At 36.8% G+C, this 19,804-nt stretch overlaps 1 protein-coding gene across 12 annotated transcripts in view; it reads right to left on the bottom strand.

Annotated features, from left to right (window-relative positions):
• KTN1 (kinectin 1) overlaps positions 1 to 19,804 on the bottom strand; it is a 136,389-nt gene that overhangs the window by 65,320 nt on the left and 51,265 nt on the right. For 11 of the 12 annotated variants that reach the window (XM_043983219.1, XM_043983223.1, XM_043983221.1 and 8 more), the window contains exons 6-13: positions 17,747 to 17,863; positions 15,418 to 15,558; positions 13,173 to 13,279; positions 9,461 to 9,593; positions 8,253 to 8,340; positions 4,548 to 4,714; positions 4,087 to 4,155; positions 275 to 312 (exon numbers count right to left, since the gene is read on the bottom strand). In XM_043983219.1, the coding sequence (XP_043839154.1) occupies positions 275 to 312; positions 4,087 to 4,155; positions 4,548 to 4,714; positions 8,253 to 8,340; positions 9,461 to 9,593; positions 13,173 to 13,279; positions 15,418 to 15,558; positions 17,747 to 17,863 (860 nt within the window). The remainder of the gene's footprint in view (positions 1 to 274; positions 313 to 4,086; positions 4,156 to 4,547; positions 4,715 to 8,252; positions 8,341 to 9,460; positions 9,594 to 13,172; positions 13,280 to 15,417; positions 15,559 to 17,746; positions 17,864 to 19,804) is intronic. The other variant, XM_043983226.1, reaches the window with a different exon arrangement.

Here is a 19,804-nt window from a genome sequence, read left to right as displayed (position 1 = left end):
ATTACTCAAACAGTATCAGGGCATTCCTAACTAGCACACAATTAAATCAGTCTTTAGTGACTAGTTGCTAAAGACAGAATTTTGTTTTCTAAATAATAGGAACAAAGCAAGTTAACTACTATAAGATGAAGCAGAACTTTTTACTATTAAACAGGAGAAGTTACTCAAAATCTATAAATCAGACTGCAGATGCTACACCTGCTAAAGTGACTAAATGATGACCAAGCAATGATCATTTTTTCAAAAGAGAATAAATATATGAAGTTAGCCTTACACTTTATGTAATTCTTCTGCTAGGACTGAAGCTGAAGTCTAAAAATAAAAAACAAAAAACAAATTTAAGTCAATGCAAAAACATATCTGAGAGGAAATATAAACAAGGTACAACAGAATCTTCAAAATAGAGAGAGAGAGAGAGAGAGAGAGAGAGAGAGAGAGAGAGAGAGAGAGAGAGAATAAGAATCTTGAACTAATATAGGTTATTAACCTGGGGTATTTGCACTTTTTTAGTTGTGGGGTTTTCTTTAATGTTTTGATAGATTTCATAATCGATTCACCTTTTAATACTATGTATTTTATCTTATACATTTAAAAAGATTATTCAGAGAAGGGGTCCACAGGCTTCAGACTGCCAATGGGATCTCTGATACCAAAAAGTTTAAGAAGTCTTGATCTAGAAATTAAGTAATAGCCACACTTAAAGAGCTACATGACAGTAGGAAGATTTATCAAATTTGTTAAAAATTGACAGATAAGGATACAAATGAAAAACAAGCAAAAAGTATCACATAGGCTTCTTTACAATCATGTAAAATACTCAAATGATCTATTTTTAGAAGCCAATTAAAGAAATGTGAAGTATTCATTCTTATATTTCTTTTTAAAATGATGGTGATATTCCCCTATCATGAATCCTGAATGGTGTTTTAAACTTTGTGCAGCTACACTCAGCAAAGGGTAAGGCTTGAGACTTGTTTTCCTTCATAACATTTGAATTAATAGCTATAATCTGCCCTTTTTTCTACCTTTTATAACATATTATTCCTATAATTCAGAGTTGAAACTATAAGGTGACCACTACCTCCAATAATAAAGGATAAGAAGATTTTTCTTTAAGTTAGGCATTGTCAGTTTTATAATTTACTTTAAAATAACCTACTATGTAGGTACATTTTCATTTTAGAGATTTCAGACTGAGTACCAACTTTCCACAAGAAGCAGATGGTAGCAGTTAAGAAAACTCATCTTATAATTTTATTTTCACTAAATTTTAAGAATATAAAACAATTTCTAAATTTTTTATTCCATCTTTTTAAGGAATTTGATTAATGTAATGACCATGATTCTAGAAGAAGTGATGATGAAACAGCAGTTTACCTTCTGACAAAAGAGTAAAAGACTGAAGGTAAATAAAAAGCAAACATTTCTGGGCAGAGCCAATTCAGGAATTTATTTTGCCTGACTGAACATCTGTTACAAAGGGTTGGTTTTCTCCCTCAATGGGTACGCAGGTATGGAGGGTGGCTCAGAGAAGGAGGTAGTAGACAGTCAAGGCGAGGAGTAATTTGCCAAGGAGGCTGACTTTCGTGAGAAGGGCCACCTAATTATCAGATACTAGAGTCCAGGAGGAAAGTCTAGAGTTTAAGCTCAAGGGAATCTTGTGATGTAAAGAAGGGAAGAAGAGAACTCATAAAAAGTTCTCTAGTTTCTTAGTATGAAGCAAGACCCTCAGTTGAGAGGGTAAAAAGGTAGGAAGAGGAGGTAAGGGGGACTTGAGAAGGTCTAGAATAGCTTCTATGGGAGAAAACTGAGGAACTCTTGAAAGCAAATTACATATAACTGTCTTACTTCCTGTTTTCTTGGTTTGCTGTTCTTTTCTTTTTCTTTTCTTTTTTTTTATTTTTTTTTTTTTGTGATTTGGCTAATATGGAAATATGTTTTGCATGATTTCACATGTATAATTTAGTGATATCATTTTGCTTGCCTTTTCAGTAGCTATGGGAAGATAAGGAGGGAGGGAAATTCAAAATTCACAAATAATTTAAAAAAAAATTTTTTTTTTTAAAAAGAATAGCCTCTGTGGGGAGTGGGATAGAAAGTCTATTAGGAACAAATCAGAGAACTGACTTGAGTAGTGAGGACAAAGCTGGGGTTAATAACATGAATTTGTGGGGAACCCAGTTAGCTCAGCTGCTTGACAATTTTCAATTTCTTTTGGCAAAGGATGGCTAGGAATGGAAGAGGTGGATGATAATGAATGAAGCACTTAGTAAGGATATATGTGCCAAGTATGTGTAAAGCTCTGGGGATACAAATGTCCTTGCTCTCAAGGAGCTCATATTCTAATGGGGGAAACAATACATCTAGAAGTGGTAGCTACAAGTTGAGATGGAATTTTCCATGGTCCTTACAGTATGGTGGTAAAACAAAGAGTAATGTCTCTTATTTAACATCCTTTCCCTAGATAAAATCATGTAAGTTTCTGAGTCATCTGACAATGCTAAGGACATTAAATGGCAAGAACTTTCTCTTCTGGCACTTGGAAAGATTTGACTGTAGCCCCTGTGAGGGCAGTTTTCCAGGCAAGATTTCTTCTCAGAACAATGATTTCTCTCTCAGAACAGATTTCTTCTCAGAGCAATGGAGAGCTCTCCATCAGTCAAAGAAGAGATGGTAGCCACAGTCCTGGCAGTGATCTCACTTAGCAGTTGTTGGCAGCTGGGGGGATATAGCTCCAAGGCTTAGGCTAGAAGCCAATCTATGGGCATGTAGTTCCTCCCAAGATTCCTTTGCCTATATGCCTGCTGGGGGCAGTTGGTCAGCAATTGTTGGTGATGAGGAAGGTGAGCCCTTCTCCAGAATGATTTCTTCCTCAGTGGTGGGTTTAGGGGCTGGTCAAGAAGCAGGCCTCTTGGTTTGGGAGACATTGTGATTAACAAGGCTCTGAGGCTCAGGTCCTGGCCTGTACTCATTAGGATCCACATCAAAATGGGTTCACAGTGGGAGCAGTTTTGATATGGCCAGCACTAGCTGCCTCCTGCCTCACCCACAGGATGGCCTGCTGCTTAAGCTATGTGGTCTTCCTGCCCTGGGAAGGACAACTGGCTGACAGTTGGGGTTCGGAAAGGCTGGCCTCTTCTCCACAGGAGCTGCCTCCCCAGATGGTTACTCCAAGGCTGGGCTGAAGGCAGACAGGTGGTCTGGGCGTGCAGCCTCTCCCAAGGCTCCTGTGCCTGTCTGCCTGCAGTTGGCCAGAAGTTGTTGATGGTGATGAAAAAGGTGCCCCCCCACACACACACACCCCTTCTCCACAATGATTTCTCCTCTCAGTGGTGACTGCAAGGGCTAGGTAGGAAGCAGGACTGTAGATGTGGGGGACACTGTGATTCTCAAGAACCCAGGGCTAAGGGGCCTGGCCTGTCTCCATCAGAATCCCAATGGAGATAGTGGTCATGGTGAAAGAGGTGGGTTGGATATGTCCAGCACTCATTGCTGCAGCTAGGCTTCCTCAGCTATTCTGTGGGTAGCAGCTCATGGGCATAAGAGCAAACCATGACTATATAAATAAAAGTAATATGAGTTTGGTATGGTAAGAGTAGCAACAAGACAAGGGAAAAAAGGATTTTTTTCAGAGCAAAAAACAGGGGGGAGTTCAGTCAGTTAACCATAAGGTCAAAACTGGGAAGTGAAAAAAGTTAAGCCAGAGCAGTGGTGATGACCTGAGAAAGGACTGAGGGATAAAAGAACTGAAAGAAGAATACATCTGCAGAGGAGTAATGCACAGAGAGAGATGAATGATAGATTGTGTTCAGATAAAGAAAATTCAGTCTCTGCTCAAGGAAATGGAACACTAAACACAAAGAGTATGAGAATTTGGGGTAGTTACCTATATTTTGTAAACACAACATGGAAATTACTCAAAGTTAGAGAACATAACATGATATATGTATGGAATTCCTATTGTTTTTATTTGTAGAATGCCCAAATATCGACATTAACTACCTTAACTAAAAGTACAAAAGAATATTTAGCTGTTTCTAGCCTTGAAAAACTTAATAATGCTAAGTAGGAAGACAATCTTATTACCTGGGCTGCCATCTCAGTATGAAATTGCTGAATCTGAGCTTTCAAAGCCTCATTTTGCTCCAGAAGATCCTTTCAAAAAAAAATAAATAAATAAGGACATGGGGATAAAGAAGTATACATTTTCATGTTGAAAAAAGAGTACTCATTAAATAGGTAATAAGTAATCTATAAAACTGTTTTTAAAGCAAAAGAGATTGTTTCCAAGCCAGGAGATAGCGGAGCCATCTCTACATGATAAAACAAGCATAAGGTTGCACTGTTACTAGTAGAGTGAAATATGTAACTATAAGCAAAAGCCCTACATTTCATAATCAATTTTCCAAACTGAAGCATACCACCACCCAGATTCTCCTATTTGATATCCATTTGAGTAAAGACTTATGTAACATGTCATTTAATACCACCAAGCAAGTCACCACTGACTTGCTATCTCTAAACAGAATGAAAAATAAAAGTGATACCTGTGCTTGCATTTGTAGAGAATCTTCTTTTTTAACCCTCTTTTGTTCAGATTCCAGTAGCTGCATTAATCTTTTCTCCAACTGTTGTTTTGATACCAAGGTATCTGTAAGCTTACTATGCAGGCCCTGGATTTCATTCTCTTTGGCCACATATTTATTCTGTAAATCTGCAACAAACAGCCAATATTTTAAAAGTTTTTTTAGAAGTATTTTACTCTTTTACAATTATATGTAAAGATAATTTTTAGTATTCATTTTTATAAATTTTTAAATTCCAAATTTTTCTTCCTCCCTCCTCTCCCCTCTTCCTAAACAGTAAGCAATTTGATAAAGGTTATATATGTACAATCATGTAAAACATCAGGAAAAAACATGTACAAAAAAAAAAGTGAAAATAGTATGCTTTGATTTGAATTTAGAGCCCATCAGTTCTCTCTTTCTTTTTGGGGGGGGGGGGGGTGAGGCAATTGGGGTTAAGTGACTTGCCTAGGGTCACACAGCTAGTAAGTATAAAGTGTCTGAGGCCGTATTTGAACTCAGGTCCTCCTGAATCTAGGGCCAGTGCTTTATCCACTGTGCCACCTAGCTGCCCCCCCCATCAGTTCTTTCTGATAGCATTTTCCATCATAAGTTCTTTGTAATTGTCTTAGATCACTGTATTGCTGAGAAGAGCTGTCATTCACAACTGATCATCATACAGTATTGCTGTTACTGTGTACAGTGTTCTCCTGATTCTGCTCATAGCCATAGCTTGTTCAACCATTGCCCAACCATTGAGGGCATCCCCTCAATCTCCAATTTTTTGCCGCTACAATAAATATTTTTCTACATGTATATCCTTTTTTCTTTTCATTTTAAATGTTTTTAAAGGGCTGTGAATGGTAGAAGTTTAAAGGATAAATGAATAATGCCTTCTATGGTTTGGTCCAGTCTTATGATTGCATCAGTCTAGGCAAACCAGTATAGAAACTCTCTACCAATATAAATCAACTCATTTGCAGTCTTAGAAAGTTGTCTGGGACATGTCTTTGACCATGGTCAAATAGCCAGTACAGGTCAGGATTTGAACCCAAGTCTTCCTGATGCTTTCATCCACTACACCATTGTTCCTTGCTTGTAGTTAGGAAATGTTTAATAAATGTTTAAAATTAATTTGTTGAATCTCATTTCTTTAACAACATAACCTTAACTTCCCAAAAGTCACCTTAATTTTCTACTGAATTAAGTTCCTTTTGTTCTATGACTAGTTTCCAATGTTAAAAGCTAGAAGCAACAACAGAAAGCAATCTATTATTTAAGAAAAAGTAGAAAAAAAAAAAAAAGAAAAAGTAGCAGCTATGAATTCTAACTCTATAACATATCTTGTGTATCTTCCTTCCTTTCCATTCCCTCAGTACCTGGCACATAATAGGCTCTTTAAAAATACTGGTTTATTGACTAGATTCACAGTTTTTATCACCTAAAAAAATATCATTTACAAGCTCATTCTCTCTCCAATCAATCATTTATAATGTTAAACATGCAGCACTTATGCCACAAACCAGCCCAAACCAGATCAAACCAGATCAGAATGTAACTGGGGATTAACAAAATAATAAAAAACATAATATAGATGTTAATGTGGTTTTCTAAGTCAATATGCACCCAGGAAAGATCCTTATGTATGGGTTAGTGGCTCCCATTTCTCTTTGAGTTTGTCACCACTGACTTGCAACACTCTGCAAGAGAGCTTCATGTGGGCCTGCTTTTATCAATAAATAACACATTTCTACTCCAGCAAACATAAACTATGAACTCCTAAGTCTACTAGTTAAGGTCTTCCACCATCTTTCACCAGTCTACTTTCCACAATTCTCTTATAATTAAACAACACAAGTCTCCAACCCCTTTTCTTGTCTTTTCTAGCCTTTGCTCCCACCATCCCCATGATGGAAAAGACTTCCTCCCTGACCCCCAAGCACGCATTTTCACCTACGTTCCTTTTCTTCTTCTAAGACAAGGACACCCACCTCCAAGAACCCTTCCATGATATCAACATAATCCTTTACCTTTCAGCACAAAAAGCAATCTAAAATCTATTGTCAATATACTACGTGAAAGGCAGTCTGCTAAGTACTAAGGATACAAAGATTTAAAACCAAATAGTGCCTGCACTCAAGGAATTTATAGTCCGGTAAAGGAATATAACAAATACACAGATATGTTAAACTAAATAATTTGAGGAGGAAAAGACCACTAACCATAAGGAGAACTTTTGCACTGTTAAATGGCATATAGGTAATGATTCTAAGGCAAGTACGAGAAGGAAATATGTTTCAGGCCCGGAAAACAACCAGTGCTAACACAGAAATGGGAGTTGCAATAGTTTGAAAAACAGCTGAAAAAAGTATATTTGAGTCAGACTGTGAAGGTTCAAATTCCAGACTAAATAATTTTATTTTATCCTAGATTCAATAGGACTCTTGAATAGGAGTGAAAAAGTCAGGCCTCTGGCATAGGAAGAGTAACTGTTGGCAGTTATATGTCAGATAGAGTAGAAAAGAGAGAGATTAGAAATGTAGGAACAATTAGGACTTGAGTCATGCTCACCTCCTTTGCTCCACATACCTAATCAGAGTTGTAAATACTGGAATTTATATCTCCACACTATCCAATATCCGTTTCCTTCTCTCTAATCTGTAGAAGAGAGTGAGGCTGGTGACCTTGCACAGCCCTCCCTCACTTAAATCCAATTCAGTGCAAGTCATAACATCAACCCTATGTCAAGGTCCTCTTCAAGAACGAAAGACAAACAACAATCACATGGCCACCACACTTCATCACCTATCATGATAGTTTCCTAATTGTCCAAAGTAATATTCCTAAAGCATAGGTCTGACAGTGATACTCCTCTAATAAAATAGACTTCTCTACTGTTTAAACCCCTTTATGGCTTGGCCCCAAAATTACCTTTACAGCCTTAATGTATAACCCACACACATATAAACACATTTTCTACACCAGCCAAACCAGCCTTCATACTATTCCTTAAAAATAAAAAAACAAAAATAAAAAACACCATTCCAACTCCTGTCTTTGTACCTTTGCAAAGACCCATGCTTCAAATACCCTTCTTCCTCAAACTAGTCTCTTAGAATTACAAGGTTTTTTCAAACCTCAGCTCAAGCAATACTTTCTACATGAATCCTTTCCTAATCTCCCTCAGTTGGTAGTGACTGAATTTTTTTATTTTGTATGAACTTATATGTATGCATTGTCTCTCTGCTTCCTTATAGGTATTCTAATGTTGCATCTAATATACCTGTTAATTTTTTTTTTTTGCAAGGCAATGAGGGTTAAGTGATTTGCCCAGGGTCACACAGCTAAGTGTCGAGTCTGAGGTCAGATTTGAACTCAGGTCCTCCTGAATCCACGGTTGATGCTTTATCCACTGTGCCACCTAGCTGCCCTAATATACCTGTTAATAAGGGAAGCCAGAGAAGAACTTCCAGAAGGAAATGCAGTCTTAAAAAGGACATATCAAAACTAACTCCTTTTATTTAAAAATTATGATTATTTTCAAACCAAACAAAAACAGTGACATATTTAGTACTTATCCAAATGAAAATTATTCTTCCTTAGAAACTGTTCCTTTGGTCCTTTAAATTCTTTAATGTAGAGTTAGGAATTCATTAAAAATTTTACATGAGTAATTCTTCTGCCCACCTTGCTGTGCTGCTTCATGCTCTGCAGTTCTTTTCCTGATATAGCTCTGGACTTCTTCCCACCTTCTCTCAGCTTCTTGTAGTTGAACCTTGAGGTTTTAAAAGAGGAAAGAGAAGAAAAACCTTCAGCATACTAATACTACACATTATGTAGTAAATCACCTCTCAACTTATGTTGCCAAAACCATTTTTTTCCATACTTTCCTTCCTCACTGCAGATTTGCAAGGCCTGGTAATGATGCATGAACAAAGATTAACAAATTAGTGGTTATTTCAAACATATAAACTCTCAAAACTGTTGGATCCTAAGATGCCTGTTATAGTAACTGCTCTAATAGAATAGGTAGGCCCTATTTTCATTGTCTCTCTTTAGGATAGGCCTGTACCTTTACTGACAGATCTTACATCATAAGTATGCAAAAGCTTAAGCAATTGTATCATTGTATTAATAAATATTTGTCAACAGTGACTGAAATGAAGTAGACCAGAGCAATGTGAACCTTTAATGTTATTCACCCACATGGCACATTCCAAGAAATGTAACAGACTACACCAAGACCATAAATAATGCTGTAATGCCACCACCAGCAAGACCAATGTGGAATAAAGGCAAGCCAAAAATATTAAAATGCTGAGTAATGAGAAATGTTTATACTCTGTCCCCCACATTCAGTTTCTCTCTCTCTGCCAATTTAATTAACCCCCAAGTCTTCCGAGACTGGTATCAAGAGGTGATGACTACTGTCTACTTTAAGTAGACTTAAAGTCTACTAATCTTTTGAACAGACACCAGCTACTTCCTTTCTCACAGATGAAAAGTCACTGTAGATGTGTTAAATCCACAATAGATCAATAATACTTAGCATTTCCACAGTACCAGAAGGTTTGAAAAGTGTTTTTACAACAGGAGCAATTCCTATTTGACAAAGGGAGGAAACTAAGGCTCAAAGATTTTGGATCATAAGGCATGCATTAGAAATGAACCCAAGACCAGCACTCTGGGCATGACACCATACAACCATTTGTATGTCAGCACTTTCATTCCCCTGTGGCCATGCCATCTCAAACAGAACAGAAATTCTATTAAGACTCAAACTACATTCCCAAGCTATAATTTTCATTTAAGTAACCATTCACTGTGGCGCTCGTCTAAAATTATCAGGTTTACACAAGGGCTTAGCACAGCCTTGAAAAATGTGAATAAGTCACCTTCAACTGAGCAACTGCTTGCTCGGCATTCTTCTTTTGACTTTCCTCCTGCTGCAACTTTCCTGTTTTTTCTTTTACTTCATTCATCACCCTAGCATTTTCCTGGCGGAGCCTGCTCAATTCAGAAGACTGCCTGAAAATAAGAACTGGATTACTGAAATTTCCAAGACAAGCATATAAAATAAGTAAAACTTAAGATATTATTAAGTACATATGAAAAAAAATGACTCAGTGTTCTTTTTCTATCATCTCTTAAATGTAGTTATTAACCAGGCTTGGTGAAATTCCATTATCCTTCTTAAAAAGCTAAGTCAGATATTTTAAAAATAATTCTAGGTCCTAATTTTTCATATAATGAGCAATTTTAAAACAAGATACTACTCATCTTAGCATTCTCTATGGCTCCTTCAAAAGAGAAAATGAGTATACTCTAAAATTTATCCATTTGAAACTTTACAGTAACTAGAATCTTGTCTTTTATCAGTTGGAGCTTCAATACAAAAGTTGATTTTTTTTAAAGCAATGTTAATCTGAAGATAGTATCTTTTATATATGAAAATAAATCCATCTATCCTTGATTTCAAAGGTTTAAAGAGACTTCAGTTTGATTCATCCCCACTTTGTGAGGTTCATATTATATATTTTTTTTTAAATGTGAGATATCGGTTTACTATCCTATTTAAGGGAACATAGGATACATGGAATATAGGAATGGATATGGTCTAATAAAAACAACTAGTGGGGAGGCTAGGTGGCACAGTTATTAAAGCACTGGCCCTAGATTCAGGAGGGCCTGAGTTCAAATTTGGCCTCAGACACTTGACACTTACTAGTTGTGTGACCTTGGGTAAGTCACTTAACCCCCACTGCCCTGCCTCCTCCCTCCCCCCCCCCCCAAATAAGGCAACTAGCTAGTTAAATGACCAGGTTAAGTCACTCACTTTGAGGGTCTGTTGATCCTTGAGGGGATAGGATACAAGTGGAGTTTATTGAATTTAAAGGGGTAGGGGAGGAAAGATTTACAGATCTGCACTTTAGGAAGATCTCACTGACAGTTGAATGGAGGAGAAATTGGAGGAGAAACTTGAGGCAGGCAGACCCATCAATAGGTTATTAAAATAATCTGGGTGTGAAGTGATGAAGGTCTGCATAACACTGATAGCAGTGTCAGAAGAGAGAACAGGATATATGAGAGATGTTGCAAAGGTGAAATCAACAGACCTTGGCAACATATTATATATGGTGGGAGAGAGATAATAAGGAGCCCAGGTGAACACCTAAGTTATGTGGGTAAAAGACAGGGAGGACAATATTATTTTTCATAAGATAAAGGAAATTAGAAGGCAGGGAAAGTTTACAGTGAAAGATAATGAACTCTGTTTTTGAACATGTTTGGCTTGAAGTTGTCTACTGTACATCCAGTTTGAGATTATCAGAAAAGTAGTTAGAAATGTAAGACTGGAAGTCACCAGGGCAGTTAGGACTGGGTAAATTGAGATCAATGAACCCATAGGAACTGAAGAAATCCAATCCTCAAGTAAATTAGCATAAAAAGAGAAAAGGCACAGAAGGACACCTAAAGTTAGAGGGTGGGAACTGGATAAGAATCCAGCAAAGATGACTGAGAAAAAGCAGTCTGATGGGCAGGAGGAGAACTAGGAGAGTGATGCCCCAAAAACTTAAAAAGGAAAACTGTCAAAGAAAGAGGGTGATCAGCTGTGTCCAAATCTGCAGAGAAGTAAAGAATGGGCATTGAGAAAGCATTAAGAAAAGACTTTGGCAATTAATAGATCATTTATAAATTTAGAAACAGAAGTTTTGATGGAATGATTGATGGAATGAGGTTGAAAGTCTAATTATGAGGGATTAAGAGACTGATAGGAGAGAAAGTGGAAGCGTCTTTTATAGACGCCTTTTTCAAGAAGTTTAGGCATGAAGCACGGAGCAATCAATGATTTAAGAGAGCCAGGAACTTCATGAAAAGATCAATATAGAGTTAAACTAGTTCGCCAAGAGGTCGAGATGGGGAAAATAGGAGAGAGAAGCTAGCTAATGCGGGGGTAACAGCCTGAGAGAGAACTGAGGAGTGGAGGAATTGGACGTCATGGTATGGAATCACGTTTGGAAAGGGAAGGCAGAGGATGAGGCAGAAAGGCAACAGATTTTGATCAGATAAGGTAATTTCTGAAATCACAAGCATGGAGGTGATCCATTTGTGGGTAATAGTGAAATCCTTTGTGTGGTTCAGATGGGAAAATGATTAGATTAAGGAACTGAGAAATTAAGGTGTTTGAAGGACAGTCAATATGTATATTCAAGTCCCCTAATATGAAGTCGGGTGTTAAAGAAGAGAGAAAAATTGTGAGCCAAGTATTGAACTTAACTGAGGAAGGAGAATGCCCTGGAGGTCTGTAAACAATATCTATTAGAATTTTGACTGGCTGGTACATATGGATTCTATGGATCTCAAAGGAAAAGAGGTTACTTGAGTGATTGAGGTAGAGCAGAAACCTGGACCAGTGAGCCAAGGGGAATGAGGAAAGGTACAGCAAGTACTGGAAAGGATGGCCAAGTAGGCCGGGAGAAGAACCAACTTTCCATGATTACTAGAAGATGGAAGGGGAAAGAGATAAAAAGATTTAAGATGAATGAAAGTGTGTTACCTACGGAATAAGCATTCTAGAAGGCACAGCAGAAGGGCAGGTAGCATTTGGTTGGGCCTTTAGAGCAGGAGGATTCAGGGAGAAAGAACCAAGAAATCACAGGGTTGAGGATGAGTGTTTGAGTTTGAATGATGATCTACAGAGCTTCAGAATCATTGTAAAGTGGAGGGTGTGACCAGATGTAAGTTCTTCTTTGAAAGTTGCTACTCCTCTTCCCAGCAGCACTGCCTTCTTTGCTCTTCACAAGTAAAATACTCTATCCCTCCCTCGGCTCCAAGCATTTTTTCCTGGTTTCCCCACATGCCTGAATACATGAATACATTTCCTCTTCATCTTTATCTACTGGCTTTCCTGACTTCCATTTACTACAGGAAGCCTTTCCCAACCCCTCTTAATTCTAGTGCCTTTTAATGATTTCCTATTTTTCTTTATACACTGCTTGTCCTTCTTTGTTATCTCACTGCTAATTCTAGTGCCTGGCACACAATGGGTGCTTCAAGAAATGCTTACTCACTCACAAACTAGGTGATACAAGGTCCTTTCAACATTGAAAATCCTATGAGCCTAGAAATAATAAAATTACCAAAACCCACGATGTCAAATACAGAAAACACAAGTACCATAAAGTAAAGACTAAAGCTCAAAATTTTTAAAAACATATAAACATATGTTAGGACCAGGAAATTTTTAAGTTATTGGACAGATTTCCTTCTATGGTTTAGAGTTAATCTACAAAAAGGGCACATTTAGACCTGCGCAAATATTGGTGTTCTTCATATAATGGCTTAACTAAAATACTGTTGCAAATTTTTTCAAGGAAGAATCTGCATTAGAAATAAGACAATAACACAAAGACTGTACAGGAGAAGGAAAACTAAAGTACAAAATCCTGACAAAAATTATTTTGGAAAAAAAAAAAAAGACAATCATAAGCAGTTTCCATCACCAATCAGCAAATGTCATTTTAATGAAGAAAACAAAACACAAATACTAATTTTTCCAACTCATACAAAAATGGTTTAACTAAACAGTCTTCAAGGCTAACATACTTGCTTTCCATTTGGTTAGTGGTGTTGCTAACAGCATCTCTCAGAATACCATTTTCCTGTTTCAAGTGGCTAATTTCTGCTTCCATTTGCTCACGAACTTTCTGAAACTATAAATAAGTGATTTTTATTTTAAATTACTTGCAAAGGAATGGAAAAACAAAAACTACATCATAGAAATTATATTACAACAAAAAAACGGCATTCAAAAAATAAAACTGATTTCATTTTATACCTATCAGTATCAAAATAAAAGTTCGTCAAAGGTTTTGATACAAAATGCAAAATTTCAGTGAAGTTAAGGCAAATTAAATAGATCCTGATATACTCATCTCAATGTCATGTTACATTATAGAAAAAAGTCACCCTGACAGATCACATATAAAAAGCAACAGTAGGGGCAGCTAGGTGGCACAGTGGATAGAGCACCGGCCCTGGAGTCAGGAGTACCTGAGTTCAAATTCAGCCTCAGACACTTAACACTTACTAGCTGTGTGACCCTGGGCAAGTCACTTAACCCCAATTGCCTCACTAAAAAAAAAAAAAAAGAAAAGAAAAAAAAAAAACAACAGTAAAAAGAAATAAGGGGGCAGCTAGGTGGCATAGTAGATAGAACACAGGCCCTGGAGTCAGGAGTACCTGAGTTCAAATCCAGCCTCAGACACTTAACACTTACTAGCTGTATGACCCTGGGCAAGTCGCTTAACCCCAATTGCCTCATTAAAAAAAAAGAAAGAAAGAAAGAAATAAGCAGATTAATTATATTATACTTTAAAACCACAATGGATTGTGAAATAATATCAATCTTCACCTAATGACATAGGAACTAGATACTTAAAGGAAAGACAAATCTAAATACTGGAATAAAAAACAAAATCATTTACAACTGGCAAATGTAAAATGTACTCCTTTCAAACATAGGAAAATATAACAAAAATTTGTACAAGAAAGAAGGTAAGGACCCAAATTGAATTATAGAAGATTTAGGTATGATAGTTCTCTGATGACTACTGAGAGGGAAGTGAAAGGATTATAATTTTATTTCAGCTATGCATGTCACCTTTACCAAAAACCTCATAAAAAATAAAGAACAATAGGATTATTAAACAATCCTTTACTGACCACAATGTAATTAAAAGTATAATCCGTGAAGTGCCTCTGCAGAAAAAAAGTCAAATTTAAATGGAGAGTAAATAATTTCATCCTTAAAAATGTGAGTTAAAGGGGCAGCTAGGTGGCGCAGTGGATAAAGCACTGGCCTTGAATTCAGAGTTCAAATCCAGGCTCAGACACTTGACACTTACTAGCTGTGTGACCCTGGGCAAGTCACTTAACCCTCAATGCCCAAAAAAAAAAAAAAAAAAAAAAGCCAAAACAAAAAAAGTGAGTTAAAGATGGACCCAGAGTGCAGAATGAAGCATATTTTCCCCCAGAACACTGTTAATGCAGAAATTTGTTTACATGACTTCAGATTTGTAATGGGCTTTGTGATTTTTGCCTTCTTAATTTAAGGGGGAGTGAGGAAAGGGAAGAGAATCTAGAACAGAAAACAAAACTGAATAAAATAAATTTTTTAAAGAATGAGTTAAAGGACCTGAGTTCAAATCCAGCCTCAGACACCTGACAACTTCCTAGCTGTGTGACTCTGAGCAAGTCACTTAACCCCAATTGCCTCACCAGGAAAAAAAAAAGAGTATATTAAGAATGAGTTAAAAAGAAAACCATAGAAACAAAAAGATCATTTCAAGCAAAAAAACCAGAGGTTGGGGCATTGGGGAAAGGAGGGACAAAGATTCATTCTACTCTTCAAAGCACATAAACATGTAACACTTTAAGAAACATAAATTAAAATTCAATTGAATCTCTCCAACTCTCCAAATTAAAATTCTTCCAACTTAACCAGTACAAAAGTAACAGGTAAAAAAAAGGAGGCAGTTAATGATAAAGTGTATAGAAAAATGGGCCTGGAGCCAGGAAGACCAAAGTTCAAATCCATCTTTAGACACCAATTAGCTGTGTGACCCTGGGAAAGTCACTTAACCTCTGCCTCAGTTTCCTCAGCACTGTGAAATTAAAAAAAACAACAACAACAACAACAACTCAGAGGGCTATTGTGAAGATCTAATGAGATATTTGTAATAAATACCTCTGTACTAATAAACCCCTTCTATCCATAAGACCAACGAATATTAGATATACTAAGAGTTTAGATTTAGTCCCATTTGAATTCCAAGCAAGATAAACATACCTTCATCTGCATCTGTTGAGCCTCTTGATACCCAACATGTATTTTGTTCTGTAAAACATTAAGTTCCTTTTCTAGAGTACCAATTCGTTCTTTCATTCTTGTTATAACCATGTTACTTCTGTCCTTCTCTGTTATCATCTCCTAAAATTGTGAATCAAGAAATGGAGGGGGTTTTTTCCCAACTAAAAGCAACTAAATGAATCATAGTATTTTTTAAATCTTAAATTTAAGTGAAGTAATCAAAACCTGAAATGTCAAATATAGGCAGCAGGCCTACAGTCAATACAATGGCTTTTAACTATGTATATACATCATCACCTATTCTGCATGCATTTTTTACTGATTCATTCTTCAATTACATTCTGTACCTCATGAGAGGGTCCAACCCTTTCTATATTCAGGATTGGTTAATAACATCATTTTATATCTCAACAATTATCTTCCCTATTTCTAAAATAGGAGACAGGGATAACAGAGTTGGCCTCAGAACCAGATTCACATATTACTCCTCACCCATCATGACTGGGTGACCTTAGGAAGATCACTGAACCTTGAGGTAGCTCTCTAATACTATAAGTTACAGAAAAGTTGTTGGCCTACATGGTAGGAGTTTGCTCATATGAGAGCTTTCTATACCAAGGTTTATTCCTTTCCCTTTCCCATCTGATTTTTCACCCAATATTTTTTCAAATATATTTCCTAAATACAAAATTACTCGTGGACTAAAGGCATTTTGTTCAAGAGGCACTAAAACTTCTTTATATGCATATGATTGTAAATAAGGCATGAATAACCAAGGATACTAGTTCAATTTACTCAAAGTCTATGATGAACATCTTTCAACAAAAACTATCCTTCAGCAAAAAGGCATGTGATAGATAATGGGATCTTTTCTTACCTAGTTAAAATAAATCTTTTTTGATATTCAAACCAAATTTTTTTTTACTCTTCACTCAAGTTATAGCACCATATGGTTCACTGAACAATGAGTTTAGTTATTTACTTTGATTCAAGCTACATCAAATCTCAAAAGGAATGGAAAATTTAGACATTTCTCTAAAATTATTTCCCAAGGCACAAATTAACATGGGTATATCTTGGACCAGCTTGGTTTCCTTTTAAAAGAGATGGCTTTTATCTTCTCAGTATTTTAAACTAAAGCTTTTAAATTGTTTCTTTAAAATTGGACTTCATTATCAAAGTGACCAATAGTGTACCCAAAGGAAAAATAAAGGACTTAAAGTAAAGACCTTTCCTTCTTTTTCAAGGGGGAAAGGGGATGCAAAGGCTGGAGACTACAGGAATGGAACATGAAAAATCAATGTCAGAATTGGTTGGCGTAGTTTTGCTAAACTGCCTTTTTTCCTTCTTTTCTAATATTTGTCATAAAGAATAGTTCTCAGGGAGGAGAAAGAGAATATACAGAAAAATTAAGGGGATCTAAGGTTAAAAAAAAAAAAAAAAAGCAAAAGGTATGGTGACATTTCTCTCAAGAACCTGACTTGAATAAATGGGGGTTCTATTATTCCATAAAGAAACAATTTCACATCAAATTCCATTAAGATAAATACCAATGATATGTCCATATTCTTTTGTTGTTTTAAAAGAACATCTACAATGTGTCAAGATAATGGAATGTGGTAGATAAGGGGATTCAGCAGATACTCAAAGGCCCACCTAGAGATTAATCCAAAAACTTTAAACTTAACCTAGCTGCCCATGGACCACCTTTGGGTCCAGTGAACCAATGAATTTGAATGATGCTAGCCAATCAGCTTGAAGAACCTCCCATTTCTGGGAGGAGAACATGAAGAAGGAAGTTGACACTGGCGGGGAACTTCTGCCTCTTTTGGTTGGAAACATCGGCTTGGTGGCAGGATGTCAAGGGAGAGGTTTAGGAAGGCTAGGATTTCCATGCTATAAGAAATATTTTAATAAACCCTTAAAAAGCCTAAACTCATTTATCAGTGATGTTAGCCAGTTTCCTCCCAAAACTGGGGGGACAGATTAGAAACCACATTTAGAATTTTAAAATACACAACAAATATAGAAATTAATTTTACTTAAACCAAAAATAAGTCAGAACACCATGACCCAACCAAAACCCAAAATACATTAAAAATATCATTAACCCAGTATGTATGAACAATGTCCTTAAACACAAAAGACGACTTAAGTTTATAAAACAAAATGTTCTCTTCGTTTTGTAAAGCTCTCATTAAACAAAAAAACTCAGAACCACTGCCTAAATCTTACAGAAGGGTTCCTTTATCACCTGTTCTGACTCTCCATCTAAGTCTCCAGAATAACCATAATAAAATTACTTTACCTGAGCTAACTGCTTGCACTGATCTTTTGCAATAACAGCATCTTCTTTCACAGCAGCAAGTAACTTCTCTTTTTCTTGAAGCTGGTGTAAAACTGCAGCTACTTCGCCTTTACTAGACTATATTGAAAGAAATCAAGGCAGATCCAATAATCATGATTTGTTAATTCCTACAGTTACACCAAAAGGTCTCTTGTAGTCATCTTAGAGGTTGATAATGGATACAGAAGGAGTACATGGCTCAGAAATGGTTCTCCATAGTCAACTGGATGTCATCCAATCCCAAACCAGGATATATCCTACAATCAATGATTCACACACCAAAAAACTTTAAAAGCTATGTTTAAACAAAAATAGTTGCCTATTTCTTCTTTCTTAAAAAAGGGAATGTTTACCAAGTAAAAACCAGGGCTCTTATCAACAGCATTAAAAAAAACAAATCTACTAGCACCAACCAGCAGTTCCCACTGAGTCAAAGACTGAATAACAAATCAGGAGGAAAACAAAACTTATTACTGTAAAACAACAGTAATCAAAAATCATTTCTAGTAATATGATGATGTGGCCTTACTCCCTACCAGGGCTAAACCCTTCTACTTGCTCAAGTGATCCCATTGCTTCCTATCTCCTCCAACAGGCCCCTTCTGTCATCTCCACTTTATCATTTATTTTGAATCTCTTCTTGTATACTGGCTCTTTCCCTACTGCCTACAAATATGACCATGTCTCTCCTATCCTAAAAAACTCACTTGATCTTTCCATTCCCATTACCATCCTCTATCTCTTCTGCCCTTTGTAGCTAAACTTCTTGAAAAGGCCATCTACAATAGGAACTTCCACTTTCTCTTCTCTCACTCCCTTCTTAACCCCATATAATCTAGCTTCCAACATTATCATTCCACTGAAACTGCTCTCTCCAAACTTACTAATATTCTCTTAATTACCAAATCCAAAAGCCTTTTCTCAATTCTCATCCTTCTTGATTTTTCTGTTGCCTTTGACGTTGTTGATCACTCTCATCTCTCTAGGTTTTCACGACACTATTCTCTCCTGATTGATCACCTATCTGACTGCTCCTTCTGTCGTCTTTGCTGGATCCTCATCAAGATCATACCCTCTATCAGTAGGTGTCCCTCAGGGTTCTGTCCTGGGTTCTCTTCTTTTTTCCCTCTAAACTATTTCACTTGGTGATCTAAGCAGTTCCCACAGATTTAATTACTGGTTACTCACTTCAGTCATATCTGTGTCTTATTGAACCCATTTGGAGTTTTCTTGGCAGATACCAGAGCAGTTTCCCATTTTCTTCTCTAGCTCATTTTACAGATGAGGAAACAGGCAAACAGGGTTAAGTGACTTGCCCAGGATCACACAGATAGTGTCTGAGGCCAGATTTTAACTCAGGAACATGAGTCTTCTAGACTCTAGGCCCAAAACACCATACTATCTATGCACTACCTAGCTGCCCATGGATTTAGTTACCATCTCTATGCTGATGATTCTCAAATCTACCTATCCTGCCCCAATTTCTCTACTGACCTCCAATCTTACATCTCCAACTGCCTTTCATACATTCTGAACTACATGACCAGTAGACACCTTAAACTCACTATGTCCAAAACAGAACTCATTATCTTTCAATATAAACCACCCCCCATCTTCATTACAGTAATCAATACCATCCTCCCAGTGCCTCAAGCTCATAACCTAAGAGTCATCCTTGACTGCTCACTATCTCTTAACCCCACCATATTGCAAATGTCTGTTGATATCACCTTTGCAACATCTCTCAAATAGTCCCCCTTCTCTCCTCTGACACTGCTAGGGCCGGTGCTTTATCCACTGCACTACCTAGCTGCCCCTGTATTTACTTTAAAAGGTATAATCATACATATACCAACACTCTCCCAACATGTAGGAAGCATAATTCTCTTTACCCTTTGCACTACCTCAGTCTCTAGGGAGGAGGAGTTAGGTCCATAGCTTAGCTTGGTTCCTCTTAATTCTGTGCCTTCCTTCTTTTAGATATTTCCTATTTATCCTGTATATAGATTGTTTTGTATT

This window comes from Dromiciops gliroides, chromosome 2, assembly GCF_019393635.1.
Source record: "Dromiciops gliroides isolate mDroGli1 chromosome 2, mDroGli1.pri, whole genome shotgun sequence".
Lineage (NCBI taxonomy): Eukaryota > Metazoa > Chordata > Mammalia > Microbiotheria > Microbiotheriidae > Dromiciops > Dromiciops gliroides.
This window is presented reverse-complemented; position numbering and strand designations above follow the sequence as displayed.